This window comes from Oncorhynchus mykiss, chromosome 28 (genome assembly GCF_057628025.1).
Source record: "Oncorhynchus mykiss isolate SJ-2025 chromosome 28, ASM5762802v1, whole genome shotgun sequence".
Lineage (NCBI taxonomy): Eukaryota > Metazoa > Chordata > Actinopteri > Salmoniformes > Salmonidae > Oncorhynchus > Oncorhynchus mykiss.
The window spans coordinates 2,628,554-2,645,911 of record NC_143049.1 but is presented as its reverse complement, the minus strand read 5'-3'; the positions used below and the strand labels follow the sequence as shown (position 1 = coordinate 2,645,911).

At 43.2% G+C, this 17,358-nt stretch overlaps 1 protein-coding gene across 2 annotated transcripts; it reads left to right on the top strand.

The window, feature by feature from the left end:
- Positions 1-75: 75 nt before the first annotated feature.
- pip4p1a (phosphatidylinositol-4,5-bisphosphate 4-phosphatase 1a) lies at positions 76-9,743 on the top strand. 2 transcript variants are annotated; one of them, XM_021588770.3, is made up of 8 exons: positions 77-382; positions 1,714-1,907; positions 2,286-2,392; positions 5,113-5,218; positions 6,689-6,741; positions 7,146-7,236; positions 7,450-7,563; positions 7,999-9,743. In XM_021588770.3, exons 1-8 carry the CDS (start codon positions 265-267, stop codon positions 8,041-8,043), a joined length of 828 nt encoding a protein of 275 aa, XP_021444445.1. In that variant the 5' UTR covers positions 77-264; the 3' UTR covers positions 8,044-9,743. The 2 variants fall into 2 exon arrangements, with proteins under 2 accessions (XP_021444446.1, XP_021444445.1); XM_021588771.3 differs by having other exon boundaries at positions 76-382; positions 7,450-9,743.
- Positions 9,744-17,358: the final 7,615 nt, after the last annotated feature.

Below are 17,358 nucleotides of genomic sequence, written 5' to 3'. Positions count from 1 at the left end.
TGTGCTACATTTAGCAACACCCTCTTTGCTATAGCTTACCATTATTGTTTGTTATTATTCAATATTGTTTTATTATAAGGTAGTTGTGGCCGTGGGCTGTGTTGATCAATTATTATGAGGGAGTAAGTACATGGTCCGACAGAGTCGCAGTAGCGAACTCGTGATCATGTGACGCATACGTTACTTTCCCGGCACAATCCCAGACGCAACGGCTCCATATCATCGCTTTACACAGTCCTATTACCCCCACGCCTTGCTTTCGGTATGGCGGACGGAGAGAGGTCCCCGCTACTGGCAGATCTCGGAGATGGTGGTCTTGGGGGTGGTAACGGCGGAGTGTCACCTGGATCGGCTCCTTATGGTTTACCAAATAAGCCACAAAGTGAGTATACATGCCATGGATGTTCTCCAACCTAGCCAAGGCAGTCGACTGGTTAGCTAGCTGACAACTCATCGGTTCCTATGATTTCCAGATAGCCAGAGCCCAAGTTGCTGTCTAGCTAGGAACATGAACAGCGCGTATTTGGTAAAACATAGTAACGACGATGTTGTGTCTGCACTGATTTATCTGGGGAATATATTGTGGTTGCTAGCCAGCTAGCGGTTGACGCAACCATGCCGGTTAGTTAACTTAGTTGGCTGGCAATATTTCTCTATAACCTTAAAGCGTTTTATGCATTTATCGTTTAGGCATCATAGTTAAACGGATGTAACTAACAAAACACTTATGTTGAGTTGTGTGCATTGAGCTAGCTAGCTAGTTGTCTGCTGCAAGATTTCTAACTAGCTAGCCTCGCTATAATCCATTTCTCAATACAGAATATGCAAATTACCATATCCTGATGATCCACGTGTTATGTTATAGTGGCCTGCAGAAATAAAACATGTCAGTAATATTTGTATCACCATTTGAAGATATACCGCCAGTATGTTCACGCTAACTAGCTAGTGTGCTAATCTCGTTTGAGGCGTGTACCGAAGCATCTGATTTGATTGGCACCGCTTTGGGCCATTCAATAAGCTTATAATTACTGCAAGATAAGACGTCGACCAATTACTGTTGTCTGGGGAGGGGCTACTGTATCTACGGAAATAGCAGAACAGTGGCATGAGTTGCAGTAACACAGGTGTTTGTTCACATCATAATACCTTAAATTCTTTGTTTTTGAAATATTACAATGGTAATTGCATATTTCCGCGATAATAGTACTACACACACATACAGATAAGCCCCTGCAGTCCTTTTATAAAGCTCCTTTTTTGTTGGAACTCAAGACTCAAATCTCAATCTTGTTAATCCTCATTTAAAAGGTAAAAAACGGAATAGTACTTTCCGTGTAACCCTTTCATGGTTCAGTGCACTACTTACTCTTATCTGTATTCTGTCAGTCAATCTGCAAATCTGTGGTTCTAAAACACCAGATATATGCAATAAAAACAATGTTATCAAAAACAAAAGGGCTGATAAAAAAAAGCATTTAAAAATAACTATATGTACAAATGTATAGGGAGCTCTGTGCTTAGGGTGCCATGGCAACTAGCAACGAAATCAGGGCTTTATTGAAGAATGTTTTACTTGCGATGACTAATATGTGGTTGTCTTTCCTACCTTAGTTGCATGCACTGATTGTAAATCACTCTGAATAAGAGTGTCTGCTAAATGACCAAAACGTTCATGTTCACCCCCCCCCCCCCCAACCCCCTCTGTTTCAGGCTTTCCTCCCTTCCCCAGCCCCACCCAGCCCTCAGTGCTTATGGGGGAGGACCCTCCTCCGTACTCTCCTCTCACCTCCCCAGAGAGTGGCAGCGTGCCAGGCATCAGCTGTAGAGTGTGTCAGAGCCTCATCAGCGTGGAGGGGAAGATCCACCAGCATGTGGTCAAGTGTGGGGTCTGCAACGAGGCTACGGTGGGTAACACATATCTGTAGTGTCATCACATCTATAGACATAGTCATACAAGTTGTATACAGTGGGCAGGCTGGGTGGGTGACCTACCACATAAACCTGCATGTCAGGGTTAATTCCATTTCAATTCAGGAAGTAATCTGACATTGGAATTTCCCTCATTGCTTCTCTGAACTTGAATGTGGAATTTCAGTTTACTTCCTGAATTGACCCTAGGTTTAAGATAAAAGGTTAGGACAAGTTATAATTCCATGTGGAAGCTTTTTGAAAATAAACAGATTCATGGGACCAGCGCCGTTGCCAACGGATTTATTTGAAATGGAATTGAACTTGTTAACCATTCCGTGTCCCTCTCCTTTTGTCTCTGTCTCCCTCTGTAGCCCATCAAGAATGCGCCTGCAGGGAAGAAGTATGTCCGCTGCCCCTGTAACTGTCTGCTCATCTGCAAAGTCACCTCCCAGAGGATCGCCTGTCCCCGGCCCTACTGGTAAGAGGGAGGGAAGAGGGTTAAGTGAGAAGGAGTGTGTGGAAGAGAGACTGGATGCATCCCAATTGGCACCATATTTACTATTTAGTGCACTACTTTTGGCTAGATGGGCCCTGGTTATAGTGGACTATATAGGGAATTAAGTAATACACTATAGGGAAATAGGCTGTCATTTGGGATGTAGCCACATAATCAAAGAGGGAGGAAGACAGACAACAACATATGAGAAATGATTCCGTCCCTTCAAAAAACAACATTACCTGGCAGCAGCAGATGCAACTTCAGTCAAGGCAACAGTGTCTCAGGGCGCATATATATATATATATATATATATATATATATATATATATATATATATATATATATATATATATATATATATATATATATATATATATATACACACATACACACACATATACACACACACACACACACACACACACACACACAGTTGAAGTTGGAAGTTTACATACACCTTAACCAAATACATTTAAACTCAGTTTATCACAATTCCTGACATTTAATCCAGGTAAAAATTCCCTGTTTTAGGTCAGTTAGGATCACCACTTTATTTTAAAAATGTGAAATTTCAGAATAAGAAAGAGGGGATTTATTTCAGCTTTTATTTCTTTCATCACATTCCCAGTGGGTCAGAAGTTTACATACACTCAATTAGTATTTGGTAGTATTGCCTTTTAAATGGTTTAACTTGGGTCAAACATTTTAGGTGGCCTTCCACAAGCTTCCCACCATAAGTTGGGTGAATTTTGGCCCATTCCTTCTGACAGAGCTGGTGTAACTGAGTCAGTTTTGTAGGCCTCCTTGCTTGCACATGCTTTTTCACTTATGCCCACACATTTTCTATGGGATTGAGGTCAGGGCTTTGTGATGGCCACTCCAATACCTTGACTTTGTTGTCCTTAAGCCATTTTGCCACAACTTTGAAGTATGCTTGGGGTCATAGTCCATTTGGAAGACCCATTTGCGACCAAGCTTTAGCTTCCTGACTGATGTCTTGAGATGTTGCTTCAATATATCCACAATTTTCCGTCCTTATGATGCTATTTTGTGAAGTGCACCAGTCCCTCCTGCAGCAAAGCAACCCCACAACATGATGCTGCCACCCCCGTGCTTCACGGTTGGGATGGTGTTCTTCGGCTTGCAAGCCTCCCCCTTTTTCCTCCAAACATAATGATGATAATTATGGCCAAACAGTTCTATTTTTTTCACCAGACCAGAGGATATTTCTCCAAGAAGTACAATCTTTGTCCCCATGTGCAGTTGCAAACCATCCTGTCTTTTTTATGGCGGTTTTGGAGCAGTGGCTTCTTCCTTCCTGAGCAGTCTTTCAGGTTATGTCGATATAAGACTGGTTTTACTGTGGATATAGATACTTTTGTACCTGTTTCCTCCAGCATCTTCACAAGGTCATTTGCTGTTGTTCTGGGACTGATTTGCACTTTTAACACCAAAGGACGTTCATCTCTAGGAGACAGAATGCCTCTCCTTCCTGAGCGGTATGACGGCTGCATGGTCCCATGGTGTTTATACTTGCGTACGATTGTTTGTACAGATGAACGTGGTACCTTCAAGCGTTTGGAAATTGCTCTCACGGATGAACTAGACTTGTGGAGGTCTACAATTGATTTATATTTTTTTCTGAGGTCTTGGCTGATTTCTTTATATTTTCCCATGATGTCAAACAAAGCACTGAGTTTGAAGGTAGGCCTTGAAAAACATCCACAGGTACAGTGCCTTGCGAAAGTATTCGGCCCCCTTGAACTTTGCGGCCTTTTGCCACATTTCAGGCTTCAAACATAAAGATATAAAACTATTTTTTTGTGAAGAATCAACAAGTGGGACACAATCTAGAAGTGGAACGACATTTATTGGATATTTCAAACTTTTTTAACAAATCAAAAACTGAAAAATTGGGCGTGCAAAATTAACATTACATTTGTGGAGTTGTTGAAAAACGAGTTTAAATGACTCCAACCTAAGTGTATGTAAACTTCGACTTCAACTGTACAAGTAATGATTACTGTGAACTAGGACTATGTAGGACATGAATTACAACAGGTCCCCCAATGTGTATTCCTGTGTAACTAAGTTGTCAAGATATATCACTTTCAAACTACAGAAATAATGCCTGTATGATGCATTTTTTTAATGCTGCGATTTGCATCATATGAGGCTCGTACCAGCTGTCTTTTTCTATTTTGAAAGTTATATATCTTGTAAACTGGATTGTTGACATGCAAAACATTTTGGGACTATATCAATAATGGACTTTTATGAAACAAATACCAAAAGATAGTTTCTTGGTGGAGTTTTCCTTTAAGGGCTGCATTAGGCTAACCCAGATAGCCTAATGCAGATAAGTTAGGTGACTTGTATGGAACTTACGCTCTGTAGCATTTAAACCTAGCTAAGAATACTGACTTGTAGACTGAACAGTGAGTTGTGGTTGCTGTTTTGCCATCCTGGCACTGATTCTGCTGATAGCAGCTATTTCGAATAAGGGTCTACTTGTGCTGTGAGGTTGTTTTCCCTTCTAAACATGAATGCACTAACTGTGACTCTGGAAAAGAGCGTCTGCTAAAATGACTTAAATGTAAACATTGTAGTTGACAGGTATGGTTACGCTCTGTTGCATTTAAATCTAGGAATACTGGCTTGTAGACTGATCAGTGAGCTATGTGGTCGTCTTCCCCCAGTAAGAGGATAATAAACCTGGGTCCGGTCCACCCTGGTCCAGCCAGCCCTGACCCCCAGCCGGCCGGAGCTCGGGTCTCCTGTGGACACTGCAGCAATACTTTCTTGGTACGACCCTTCCCTCACCTCTCTCACAGCCATCATATACAGTAGGATGCATCCCAAATATAACCGTATTCCCGCCAAAAGGGCACCAGGGCCCAAATGTTTGATTGTGTCTATAGGTAAATGAGGTGTGTGTGTGTGGTTAAGATTTGGAAACATTGTCCAGTTTAAGGCTTATTGGGTGATTAGGTAATCAAATAAGTGTAAATTCTTTCCAGATTCCAGTTAAAATAAGGTTTGCAAATATAACCCTATTAAATCAACAAAACAAAAATACAAGTTCTCCAAGAATCAATCATTTAGTGCTATGCACACGAACACGAGTGCAACATAATCTGATTAGTATTATTTATTCTTACATGAACAACAAATACACTGGCCAGTTTATTCGCCTCCATGACAGCTGACAGCCTGAATTCTTCGGGCATGGATTCTACAAGTCGGAAACATTCCCCAGGGATGTTGGTCCAAGCTGCCGCGATGGCATCGCGCAGTTGCTGCAGATTGGACAGCGTTACACCACCGCCACCAGCCTGTACCTTTGACACCAGGCAGGATGGGGCCATGGACTGCTGCTTACACCAAATCCTGATCCTGACGCAACAGGAACCGGGATTTGCTGGACCATTCAATGTTTTTCCACTCCTCAATTGTCCAGTGTTGGGGACCGCGTGCCCACTGGAACCACTTCTTGTTTTTAGCTGATAGGAGTGGAACCCGGTGTGGTTGTCTGCTGCAGTAGCCCATCCGTGACAAGGATCAACGAGTTGTGCGTTCCACGATGCTGTTCTGCACACCAGTGTTGTACTGCATCGTTATGTCTGTTTATGGCCCGCCTGTTGGCTTACGCGATTCTTGCCGTTCTCCTTCGACCTCCTCAACAAGCTGCTTTCGACCACAGGACTGCCACTGACTGGATGTTTGTTTGTCGCACCATTCTCGGGAACCCATAGACACTGTAAGTGTGAGTGAAAAGCCCAGGAGGGCGGCAGTTTCTGAGATACTGGATTCGGCGTGCCTGGCACCGACGATCATATCACGCTCAAAGTTTTGCCCATTCCAACATTCAATTGAATGTCTGTCTGTCTGCTTTATATGGCAAGCCACAGCCATGTGACTCACTGTCTGGGAGCGATCCATTTCCGTGAATGGGGTGGTGTACCTAAAACTGGCCAGTGTGTCTGTACAATTAATTAAAACAAACTATTACCACATTTAAAACCACACAAGTTAATGTTACATGGTTAGATTGTGTCTTTGAATATGCAGGTAGTGTGTATGTATTCTCTTCACTGACTGTTTCCTCTCACCCTGACCACATCCAAAATGGTACCCTACTCCTTATTTAGTGCACTACTTTTGAGTAGAACCCATATGGCTCTGGTCAAAAGTAGTGCGCTATTTAGGCAATAAGGTGCCATTTGGGATGTATACTCTATCATATTGACATAAGTGTCTTGTAATGTGTTTCAGTGGACAGAGTTTACTGACAGGACACTCGCCAGGTGCCCACACTGCAAGAAAGTGTGAGTTTCTATCTGTCCACACAGTACCCAGTCAATAGAGGAGTCCATTTAAAAGGGATTATACAATATGTTAAAAATAATGTTCTCCAGTGGTGGCTGGTGGCAACGTTATATCGGAGGGCATGCTCATAGTTGTGGCTGGATGATTGTACCATTAGCCTGTAGCATTAGGCATCAGGATAAGCTCCTTACTAACTTGTGTGCAACCTCTCAAGTCTGAGCTGTTACTCTTACACAACCTTTTATTAGTAGGACTTGCTTCAGCAACTAACAATTTTAAACCTATGAAGTTCTTTTGGACAGCCGAAGCAAGTGGGACAATTTTTCTCCAGGAAAATTACCCTTTCTATTTAATGTTTACAGTCCATTTTTCCCTCTCTTTTGCAACACCCTTCGACATGCAGCTCCTCTATTGGTCAGAGGTACCCTCGAAGGCGGAGCTTGTGGTGTTTTCTACTATGCTTGCTTTTCAGCATCTCCACTGCTGGGCTGGTGGTGAGTACACCCTCGATACTGTCCACTCTACATTACTTGACAAACCCATATCATAGATGTATCAAACATTGCCATGTCCACCGCCTAAAACCCTTGTTAAGTGTTCTCTCTCACTCTGTTCTGTGTCTGTAGGACCCATCTCACCACTAAACACATTGCAAAAAATAAAAATGTTACATGCTCTCCTTTTTCTCTCTCTCTCTCTCTCTGTAGGCTGGTACGTGGGTGAAGGCCCAGGAATATGGGGGTATCTATGCCTCCTGGGCCGTGCTGATCCTGCTGGTACTCCTTACCCTGGGCCGGGCTCTGTACTGGGCCTGCATGCGTGTTAGTGAGCCCCTACAGAACTTCACATAGACACACACACACACACACACACGTGTAGGTTGAAGTTGCCCCTAGATGCTGATCTTGGGTCAGTTTCGCATTTCCCCTTTTAAATGGCTATGGTTAAGATTGTGGGATGGGAAGCTGATCTCCTAGATGTGTACCTAGGGGAAACTTCACCCCAAAGCCACACAAACAGGGGAGAGGAGATCCGCAGGAGCAAGGGGGGGGGGGCTTTTAAAATAATATTTATTTAAACTGGAAATTAAAAAAAAGTTTTCCTCCTCCTTCCCTTTAGTCTATTCAATGTGTTTCCAAACTGGATGATGAAGAACATTTACTCACTCCCGAAGGAGCAGTAGGGTGACTGCATTACTAGTTCAATTAGTTTTAACATGTTCAACTACTGTCCCTTCCCTGTTTTTAATCACTCAGGCCCTGGCTTGGCTCAGTGGAAGAAAGTCTTCAATTATGACATGACCCTCGAAAAGACTGCTACTTCGCAACACTGATTTCATGTTCTGTTTTTGGGCATTTTACATGATTTATTTGTTTTGGTAAACCCTTGAAGCATTTTAGAAAGGCAAATTAAGCTAAAATGAGGCCAGTGCAAAGTGAACGCCACCCAAGTTACCCTCCCTTGCCCGTCATGGTGCATAATCTGGGACTGTCAGTCTTTGATCCTTAGCTTGGAAGCCTTAAAAGCAGTTTTTATTTTTTATTTAACCTTTAATTTAAGTCAGTTAAGAACAAATTATTATTTACACATGACGGCCTACCCCGGCCAAACTCGGATGACGCTGTGCCAATTGTGCGCCACCCTATGTGATACAGCCTGGATTCGAACCAAGGACTGTAGTGGCGCCTCTTGCACTGAGATGCAGTGCCTTAGACGCTGCGCCACTTGGGAGCCCAGTTAGAGAGAGAGCTTGAGATGAGGCTGTTCAATCTTACTGGACACACACACAGAGCTAATAGCTTAGATGTAAGCTGTCAGTGTAACCCATAGATGTACACTGTACTATAGAGCCTCAAAATGATGAAAGCCCTCAGTGGTGCTGCCCATGTTAAACAGGCTTTGGGCCAAGTGTGCCCACTACCCAGCTATGGTCAAACTACAGTACATCTTTGCCTGGCTACCCATCTAACGTTTCTTCTCCACAATGAGTCGGGATTTGCTTTCCTCCCTGACCCTTTGAAAATGTGTCAACATTTTTGACTGTTCTGATTGGTCCCAGAAACCGATGAGTTGGGCCTGATATGAATCACGTCATTTTGACATCCGCACAAATGACTAGGATGGCAGGTTCAGACTGACATGTGGAGCGATCCATAGAGCAGCGGAATTAATCAAAATGAGTCCTTGATGACAGAAGCAGGCTGTGGTTGTTGTAGACCCTGTGCCTCGGCGAGGCTGTCCTTCAGGTTGGGATTACGTCCCAAATGGCACCCTATATAGAGCACTCCTTTTGTCCAGAGCCCGTATATGGCTCTGGGCAAAAGTAGTGCACTAAATGGGGAGTAGGGTACCATTTGGGATGCTGTCAGGGTGAAGAAACAGTCGGTGAAGAGAATACACTACCTGCATATTCAAACAGTCAAACTAACCCTATAACACTAACTTGTCTGTGGTTCTGATTATGGTAGTTTATATATATTTTTTTTATTACAGATGTTAGTTTGTTTTAATTGTACATATGTTGTTCATGTGAGTAATTATTACTAAGCAGATATTCTGTTGAACTCGTGCATAACACTACATGACTGATTCTTGGAGAACTGTTTTGTTGATTTAATAGGGTTATTTTTGCAACCCTTTTTAATGGAATCTGGAAAGTTGTTACTGATTTGATGACCTACTAACCCATTAAACCTCTGGACTATGTGTCAATCTTAAATCGCACACACAAACTTAATTTACATAGACGAACAGTTAACCACAATGTCCACATGAATTGCATAATTTTACACACACACACACAGCTCTTTGAGATGGTTACCCTGCTTGACAGAACTGTTACAGTAGCAGTGAGTTATTTTAAAATGTTATTTATTATAATGATCATGTTTTAATCATGATATTTATGTACAATATTGATCATGTTAATGATACCAATGATCAAGAACCTGGCTGATGCGCTCTTCAGTTTGTTTACACACAATAAAGACGTATGAAAATATCAGTGCTTTTTAGGCTGTTTTGTAATTGCTTTTAAGACAGTTTACAACAACACATCTCAATAACAGACCATACAATAATCAAAACCAAACATAAGACAAAACAACTACTTAGTGGTGAGTAGTCCAGATACTCGGACACTTTCACAGGTTGTTATACACTGCTCAAAAAAATAAAGGGAACACTAAAATAACACATCCTAGATCTGAATGAATGAAATGTTCTTATTAAATACTTTTTTCTTTACATAGTTGAATGTGCTGACAACAGAATCACACAAATTATCAATGGAAATCAAATTTAACAACCCATGGCGGTCTGGCTTTGGAGTCACACTCAAAATTAAAGTGGAAAACTACACTACAGGCTGATCCAACTTTGATGTAATGTCCTTAAAACAAGTCAAAATGAGGCTCAGTAGTGTGTGTGGCCTCCACGTGCCTGTATGACCTCCCTACAACGCCTGGGCATGCTCCTGATGAGGTGGCGGATGGTCTCCTGAGGGATCTCCTCCCAGACCTATACTAAAGCATCCGCCAACTCCTGGACAGTCTGTGGTGCAACGTGGCGTTGGTGGATGGAGCGAGACATGATGTCCCAGATGTGCTCAATTGGATTCAGGTCTGGGGAACGAGCGGGCCAGTCCATAGCATCAATGCCTTCCTCTTGCAGGAACTGCTGACACACTCCAGCCACATGAGGTCTAGCATTGTCTTGCATTAGGAGGAACCCAGGGCCAACCGCACCAGCATATGGTCTCACAAGGGTTCTGAGGATCTCATCTCGGTACCTAATGGCAGTCAGGCTACCTCTGGCGAGCACATGGAAGGCTGTGCGGCCCCCCCAAAGAAATGCCACCCCACACCATGACTGACCCACCGCCAAACCGGCCATGCTGGAGGATGTTGCAGGCAGCAGAACGTTCTCCGCGGCGTCTCCAGACTCTGTCATGTCTGTCACGTGCTCAGTGTGAACCTGCTTTCATCTGTGAAGAGCACAGGGCGCCAGTGGTGAATTTGCCAATCTTGGTGTTTTCTGGGAAATGCCAAACGTCCTGCACTGTGTTGGGCTGTAAGCACAACCCCCACCTGTGGACGTCGGGCCCTCATACCACCCTCATGGAGTCTGTTTCTGACCGTTTGAGCAGACACATGCGCATTTGTGGCCTGCTGGAGGTCATTTTGCAGGGCTCTGGCAGTGCTCCTCCTGCTCCTCCTTGCACAAAGGCGGAGGTAGTGGTCCTGCTGCTGGGTTGTTGCCCTCCTACGGCCTCCTCCACGTCTCCTGATGTACTGGCCCGTCTCCTGGTAGCACCTCCATGCTCTGGACACCACGCTGACACAGCAAACCTTGCCACAGCTCACATTGATGTGCCATCCTGAATGAGCTGCACTACCTGAGCCACTTGTGTGGGTTGTAGACTCCGTCTCATGCTACCACTAGAGTGAAAACACTGCCAGCATTCAAAAGTGACCAAAACATCAGCCAGGAAGCATAGGAACTGAGAAGTGGTCTGTGGTTATCACCTGCAGAACCACTCCTTTACTGGGGGTGTCTTGCTAATTGCCTATAATTTCCACCTGTTGTCTATGCCATTTGCACAACAGCATGTGAAATGTATTGTCAATCAGTGTTGCTTCCTAAGTGGACAGTTTGATTTCACAGAAGTGTGATCGACTTGGAGTTACATTGTGTTGTTTAAGTGTTCCCTTTATTTTTTTGAGCAGTGTAGTTAGTGTCATTTCACAAAATGAGTGCCTTTTGAAACCCGTTGATATTTTGAATTGAAATTTTGCACCAATATTTATTTTTAAAAGACTTATTTTAGACATGCTCGAACTTTGGCATCTTAGTATTTTTTTAAACTTCCAGCTTTGGGCTGGATGTGTCAGTTGTTCATTTAAGCAATAGGGCCTGGGGGGTGTGGTATATGGTGAATATACCACGGCTAAGGGCTGTTCTTAGGCACGACAACGTGATTACATAACGGTTACCAACGTAATTCGAGTAAAAAAAATAAATGTTCTGATATACCATGGCCGTCAGCCAATCAGAATTTAGGGCTTGAACCACCCAGTTATAAATATGCTAAATCTATGAGCAGAATTATTGTTTTACCTCAATTAGCCACAAAATCCCTAGCTTGAAAGCAACTTTTTTCTTTTTTGGCTCGTGAGTGCTGCTTTCAGGACTACTGGATAAAAAGTATAAACAAGTACCAGAGAATCCCTTTAAATTAAGTGCCCTTTACAATAGACAATATTGAGAATTCAATAAATCAGATTTTGTTTTACATGAAAAGGCTTGCTTGTTAAAGTGCAAAAATTCTGCATTTTGACATGTCCCTCCCCCTGTGTCACTTCTAGGAAGATTTTAACCCACTTAATCCCAAAATGTATCCAAGTTTCACCATCATCGTAAAGCCCTGGTTATTTTGTTGCTTTGACAAAGTAATTTCTGAAGATTGATTTATTTCATGTGATTAGTGATTCATTTATGTCTGTACCTCATTTTAACGTCAACCTTGTTACATAAACTGAACTATTTTTTAATATGGCGAAACTATTCCTTTTCAAAACAAACATTGAAAATCTAATAGTAAAATCAGGTGAGCTGGTTCTACTCTTTTTGGGCATTTTGTGGTGGAAAACTGAGCTGGTCGAGCATAACGTCAACCACAGGAGGTTGGTGGCACCTTCAATTGGGGAGAACGGGCTTGTGGTAATGACTGGAGTGGAATCAGTGGAATGGTATCAAACACATGGTTTCCAGGAGTTTCATTCCATTCCATTTGCTCCGTTCCGACCATTATTATGAGCTGTTGTCCCTTCAGCAGCCTCCACTGTCGTCAACCCTGTTACCCATAGATAGGCTAGAAATGTTCAATTAAAATGTTTTGTGAAGCTTGCATTACATTTCCACTCTGTTGCACACAACCTTGGTTCCAATCACGCTGTGACAAGGGGATGTATGGCTGATTTAAGAAGAAGTTGTCAACCCTGTCTGTTAACCCTGCTACTTTATTTGGCACTTACTATAGTTATTTTTTTATTCAACCTCGAGATGGGGAAAATTTTGTTTATGAACATGAGCTCCCGAGTGGCGCAGCGGTCTAAGGCACTGCATTTCCGTACACTACAGACCCTGGTTTGATTCCAGGCTGTATCACAACTGGCCGTGATTAGGAGTCCCATAGGGCGATGCACAATTGGCCCAGCTTCATCTCGGTTTGGCCGGGGTAGGCTGTCATTGTAAATAAGAATTTGTTTTTAACTGACTTGCTTACCGCCCAAATAGGTCCACAGACGATGCAATCTCAACCACACTGCACACTGCCCTAACCCATCTGGACAAGAGGAATACCTATGTGAGAATGCTGTTCATCGACTACAGCTCAGCATTTAACACCATAGTACCCTCCAAACTTGTCATCAAGCTCGAGACCCTGGGTCTCGACCCCGCCCTGTGCAACTAGGTACTGGACTTCCTGACGGGCCGCCCCCAGGTGGTGAGGGTAGGTAACAACATCTCCACCCCGCTGATCCTCAACACTGGGGCCCCACAAGGGTGCGTTCTGAGCCCTCTCCTGTACTCCCTGTTCACCCACGACAGCGTGGCCACGCACGCCTCCAACTCAATCATCAAGTTTGCGGACGACACAACAGTGGTAGGCTTGATTACCAACAACGACGAGTCGGCCTACAGGGAGGAGGTGAGGGCCCTCGGAGTGTGGTGTCAGGAAAATAACCTCACACTCAACGTCAACAAAACTAAGGAGATGATTGTGGACTTCAGGAAACAGCAGAGGGAACACCCCCCTATCCACATCGATGGAACAGCAGTGGAGAGGGTAGTAAGTTTTAAGTTCCTCGGCGTACACATCACAGACAAACTGAATTGGTCCACCCACACAGACAGCATCGTGAAGAAGGCGCAGCAGCGCCTCTCCACCCTCAGGAGGCTGAAGAAATTTGGCTTGTCACCAAAAGCACTCACAAACTTCTACAGATGCACAATCGAGAGCATCCTGTCGGGCTGTATCACCGCCTGGTACGGCAACTGCTCCGCCCACAACCGTAAGGCTCTCCAGAGGGTAGTGAGGTCTGCACAACGCATCACTGGGGGCAAACTACCTGCCCTCCAGGAAACCTACACCACCCGATGTCACAGGAAGGCCATAAAGATCATCAAGGACAACAACCACCCGAGCCACTGCCTGTTCACCCCGCTATCATCCAGAAGGCGAGGTCAGTACAGGTGCATCAAAGCTGGGACCGAGAGACTGAAAAACAGCTTCTATCTCAAGGCCATAAGACTGTTAAACAGCCACCACTAACATTGAGTGGCTGCTGCCAACACACTGACTCAACTCCAGCCACTTTAATAATGGGAATTGAAGGGAATTGATGTAAAATATATCACTAGCCACTTTAAACAATGCTACTTAATATAATGTTTACATACCCCACATTATTTATCTCATATGTATACGTATATACTGTACTCTATATCATCTACTGCATCTTTATGTAATACATGTATCACTAGCCACTTTAAACTATGCCACTTTGTTTACATACTCATCTCATATGTATATACTGCACTCGATACCATCTACTGCATCTTGCCTATGCCGCTCTGTACCATCACTCATTCATATATCTTTATGTACATATTCTTTATCCCTTTACACTTGTGTGTATAAGGTAGTAGTTTTGGAATTGTTAGCTAGATTACTCGTTGGTTATTACTGCATTGTCGGAACTAGAAGCACAAGCATTTCGCTACACTCGCATTAACATCTGCATACCATGTGTATGTGACAAATAAAATTGGATTTGTTTTGAAATAATAATAAAAACATATGAGTTTTATGACAATGTTAAAATTAGGTGATATTCAATATATATATATATTTTTTAACAGTTACACTTCTCAAACGGCACCAAATTGGAGGAACGATCCAGTTACATTCTATCCAAATTAAAAGTTTTGAGCAGTTCCATTATGCCTTGTGATGTACACCAGTGAACCAAAGGTGCACACATGTTTTATGATCTCACACACACAACACACACACACACACACACACACACCTAACCTAGCTCCTTTTGGGCTCTTCTTGAGTTTCATGCGGATATATTTTTTCCCCGACAAAGAGATGGAAGGATTAGGAACATTGAGAAACCTTTCAAAAACCACAAGCTCCCTGGAGAGAGAGTGGGAGAGGGAGGGTGAGAGAAGAGTCAGCAGGAAAAAAGACAGACAAGTGTTTTTTGGGGAGAAAAGGTGTGCATCCCAAATGGCAACCTATACCCTATGTAGTGCACTACTTTTGACCGGGGCCTGCACTATACATGGAATAAGGTGCCATTTGGGACACATGCAAGGAAAGAGGGAGGAAAAGACTATTGGTCCTGTAACCTTCTGGGTTTAAGTGGCTTTAGCTCAGAGGGCATTAGCAAAAAAAGAGTGGGGCGGTAATCTGGGTCCTGTTCAACACACACGTGTTTGTCACAAATGGCAACCCATTCCCTATATAGTGCACTACTTTTGACCAGGGCTCTGGTCAAAAGTAGTGCACTGCATAGGGAACAGTGTACCATTTGGGATAAAGCCACAAACTTACACTTTCCATTCTCACATACACACATGATGAGAACTGATGTTCCCACTAAACTCATTGCCATGACTGAATACTAGGCCCTGAAAAAACACTAAAACCTTCATCCCTCTTACTCCTAACAGGATTTGACCCTAAGACCTGCAGCATGACCCTCATCCCACACAATACCATCATCCTGTCTCCCATACAGGCTTCAGCATCCCAAATGGCATCCTATACCCTTTGTAGTGGGCCACTTTTTCCCAGGGCCCATAGAAAATAGGTAGCCATTTGGAACGCGACCACACTTTCCTCTCTCATACATACTATGGGATCATCAACCTGTATCATAAACAGTTCTCTCACCATATCCCTTCACTCACAAAACTATCTCTGTGTCAGTGAAAGGAAAAAAAGAGGAGAGTGGGAAAAAAGGAAGAGAAATTGGGTGAGGAAAGGATTTAAATGGACGGTTTGAAGGGAGAGAGAGGAGGAGAGGACGGAGGCATGAAAAGTCGCGGAAAGAGATTGAACAGAGGCTAAGCTAAGTAGCAGATTAAGCTTCTGGGTCGTCAGCTGTAAAACAAACAGTAGTCCTTTTAGAAGAAGGTAATCCTTATTTAGCCCCCCCCATCCCATTCATGCACATACATACAAAACACTATGATAAGTTTAGTCACAGTGGACATATTCAGCGTCTGAACTGGCCACCTATTCCTTTATAGTGCACTACTTTTGACCAGGGCCGGTCTGGTCAAAAAAAGTGCACTATGTAGGGAATAGGGGGCCATTTGGAATGCATCCAGTACATACTATTGAAAGAGGAGAAGAAGCTCAGAGCAAGTTGTTGTAAAACCAAATTCCTGTATGCCAGTTGGGTTTTTAAATGAGCATTGAAATGTTGACGACTGACTGGTCCAATAGCATGCGGAGTCAGAGGGGGAAAAAAACAAGGAATTTTACACCAAACTGAAACATATTTTTGAGACCCCCAATGATGACTTCAATGCCTCTTGTATCTGTAACTCTGTGTGTGATCCATGTCCACCGTAGGCTGTGTCACCAGTGTATCCCTTTTGGGCTGCCATGGGCTCTGTATGTGTGTGTGGGGTGCATGCATGTGTGTCTGGTTTCAGGCGATCCACCCGCATGTGACCCGGAGTCCCAAGACTGCTCAAAGCACAACATTCAACTCAATTAGCAGCATGCATAATTGATGTCTGTCTGGAAGAGTATTTGTATTTACACTGGAATTAAAAGCCTCCGGTGTCAGCTATCGTATCTGATGGGACAGCGGGCGGGAAGGGTGCACTGATTCCACACCTTTTTCAAACCATTGCTATATCGAGAATAAAGTGCTCTTCAGCAACCATTGCTGCATTAGAAGTGTTATTGTAAATCTTATTTTTAACACTTGAAAAGGACAGAAGCCCGGACACAGTATGCGCCTAATCACCTTTGACGACGTTTCAATGAAACATTCATGTATACTGCGATTGAGATAGCCAGTATCATCAGAGCCCATCTCCCCCTAACTTTACTTATACTGTCTGCCTTGCTGTTCCTTGATCAAAGACACTATTCATAGGTGAAAACAGACTGCGTCCTAAAAGGAATCCTATTCCCTTTACAGTGTACTACTTTTGACCAGAGCCCATATGGATTGCTTGGACTCTTCTGTTGTTAGATACTGTAGGACCAACGGGACATTTAAACTCTGATGTAATATTATCATTATATTGTCTATTGTTGTATATTATGATTTGTTATATTGTTTATATTAATAGTGTGTTATATCGTAGCATTGTAATGATGTATTGATGATTGTTTTCTGCCCAGGGACTACAGATGAAAATGAGCAATTTAGCTAAATCTGGTGCAATTGTACATGGTCCCTGACAAACAAATACATAAATATGTACATTTTGACATCATTTTGAATGTCACCACACTGGCAATCATAGCGATCTCTTTAGTTTAACTCTAGATCATTGGATGGTAGGAAAGAAGA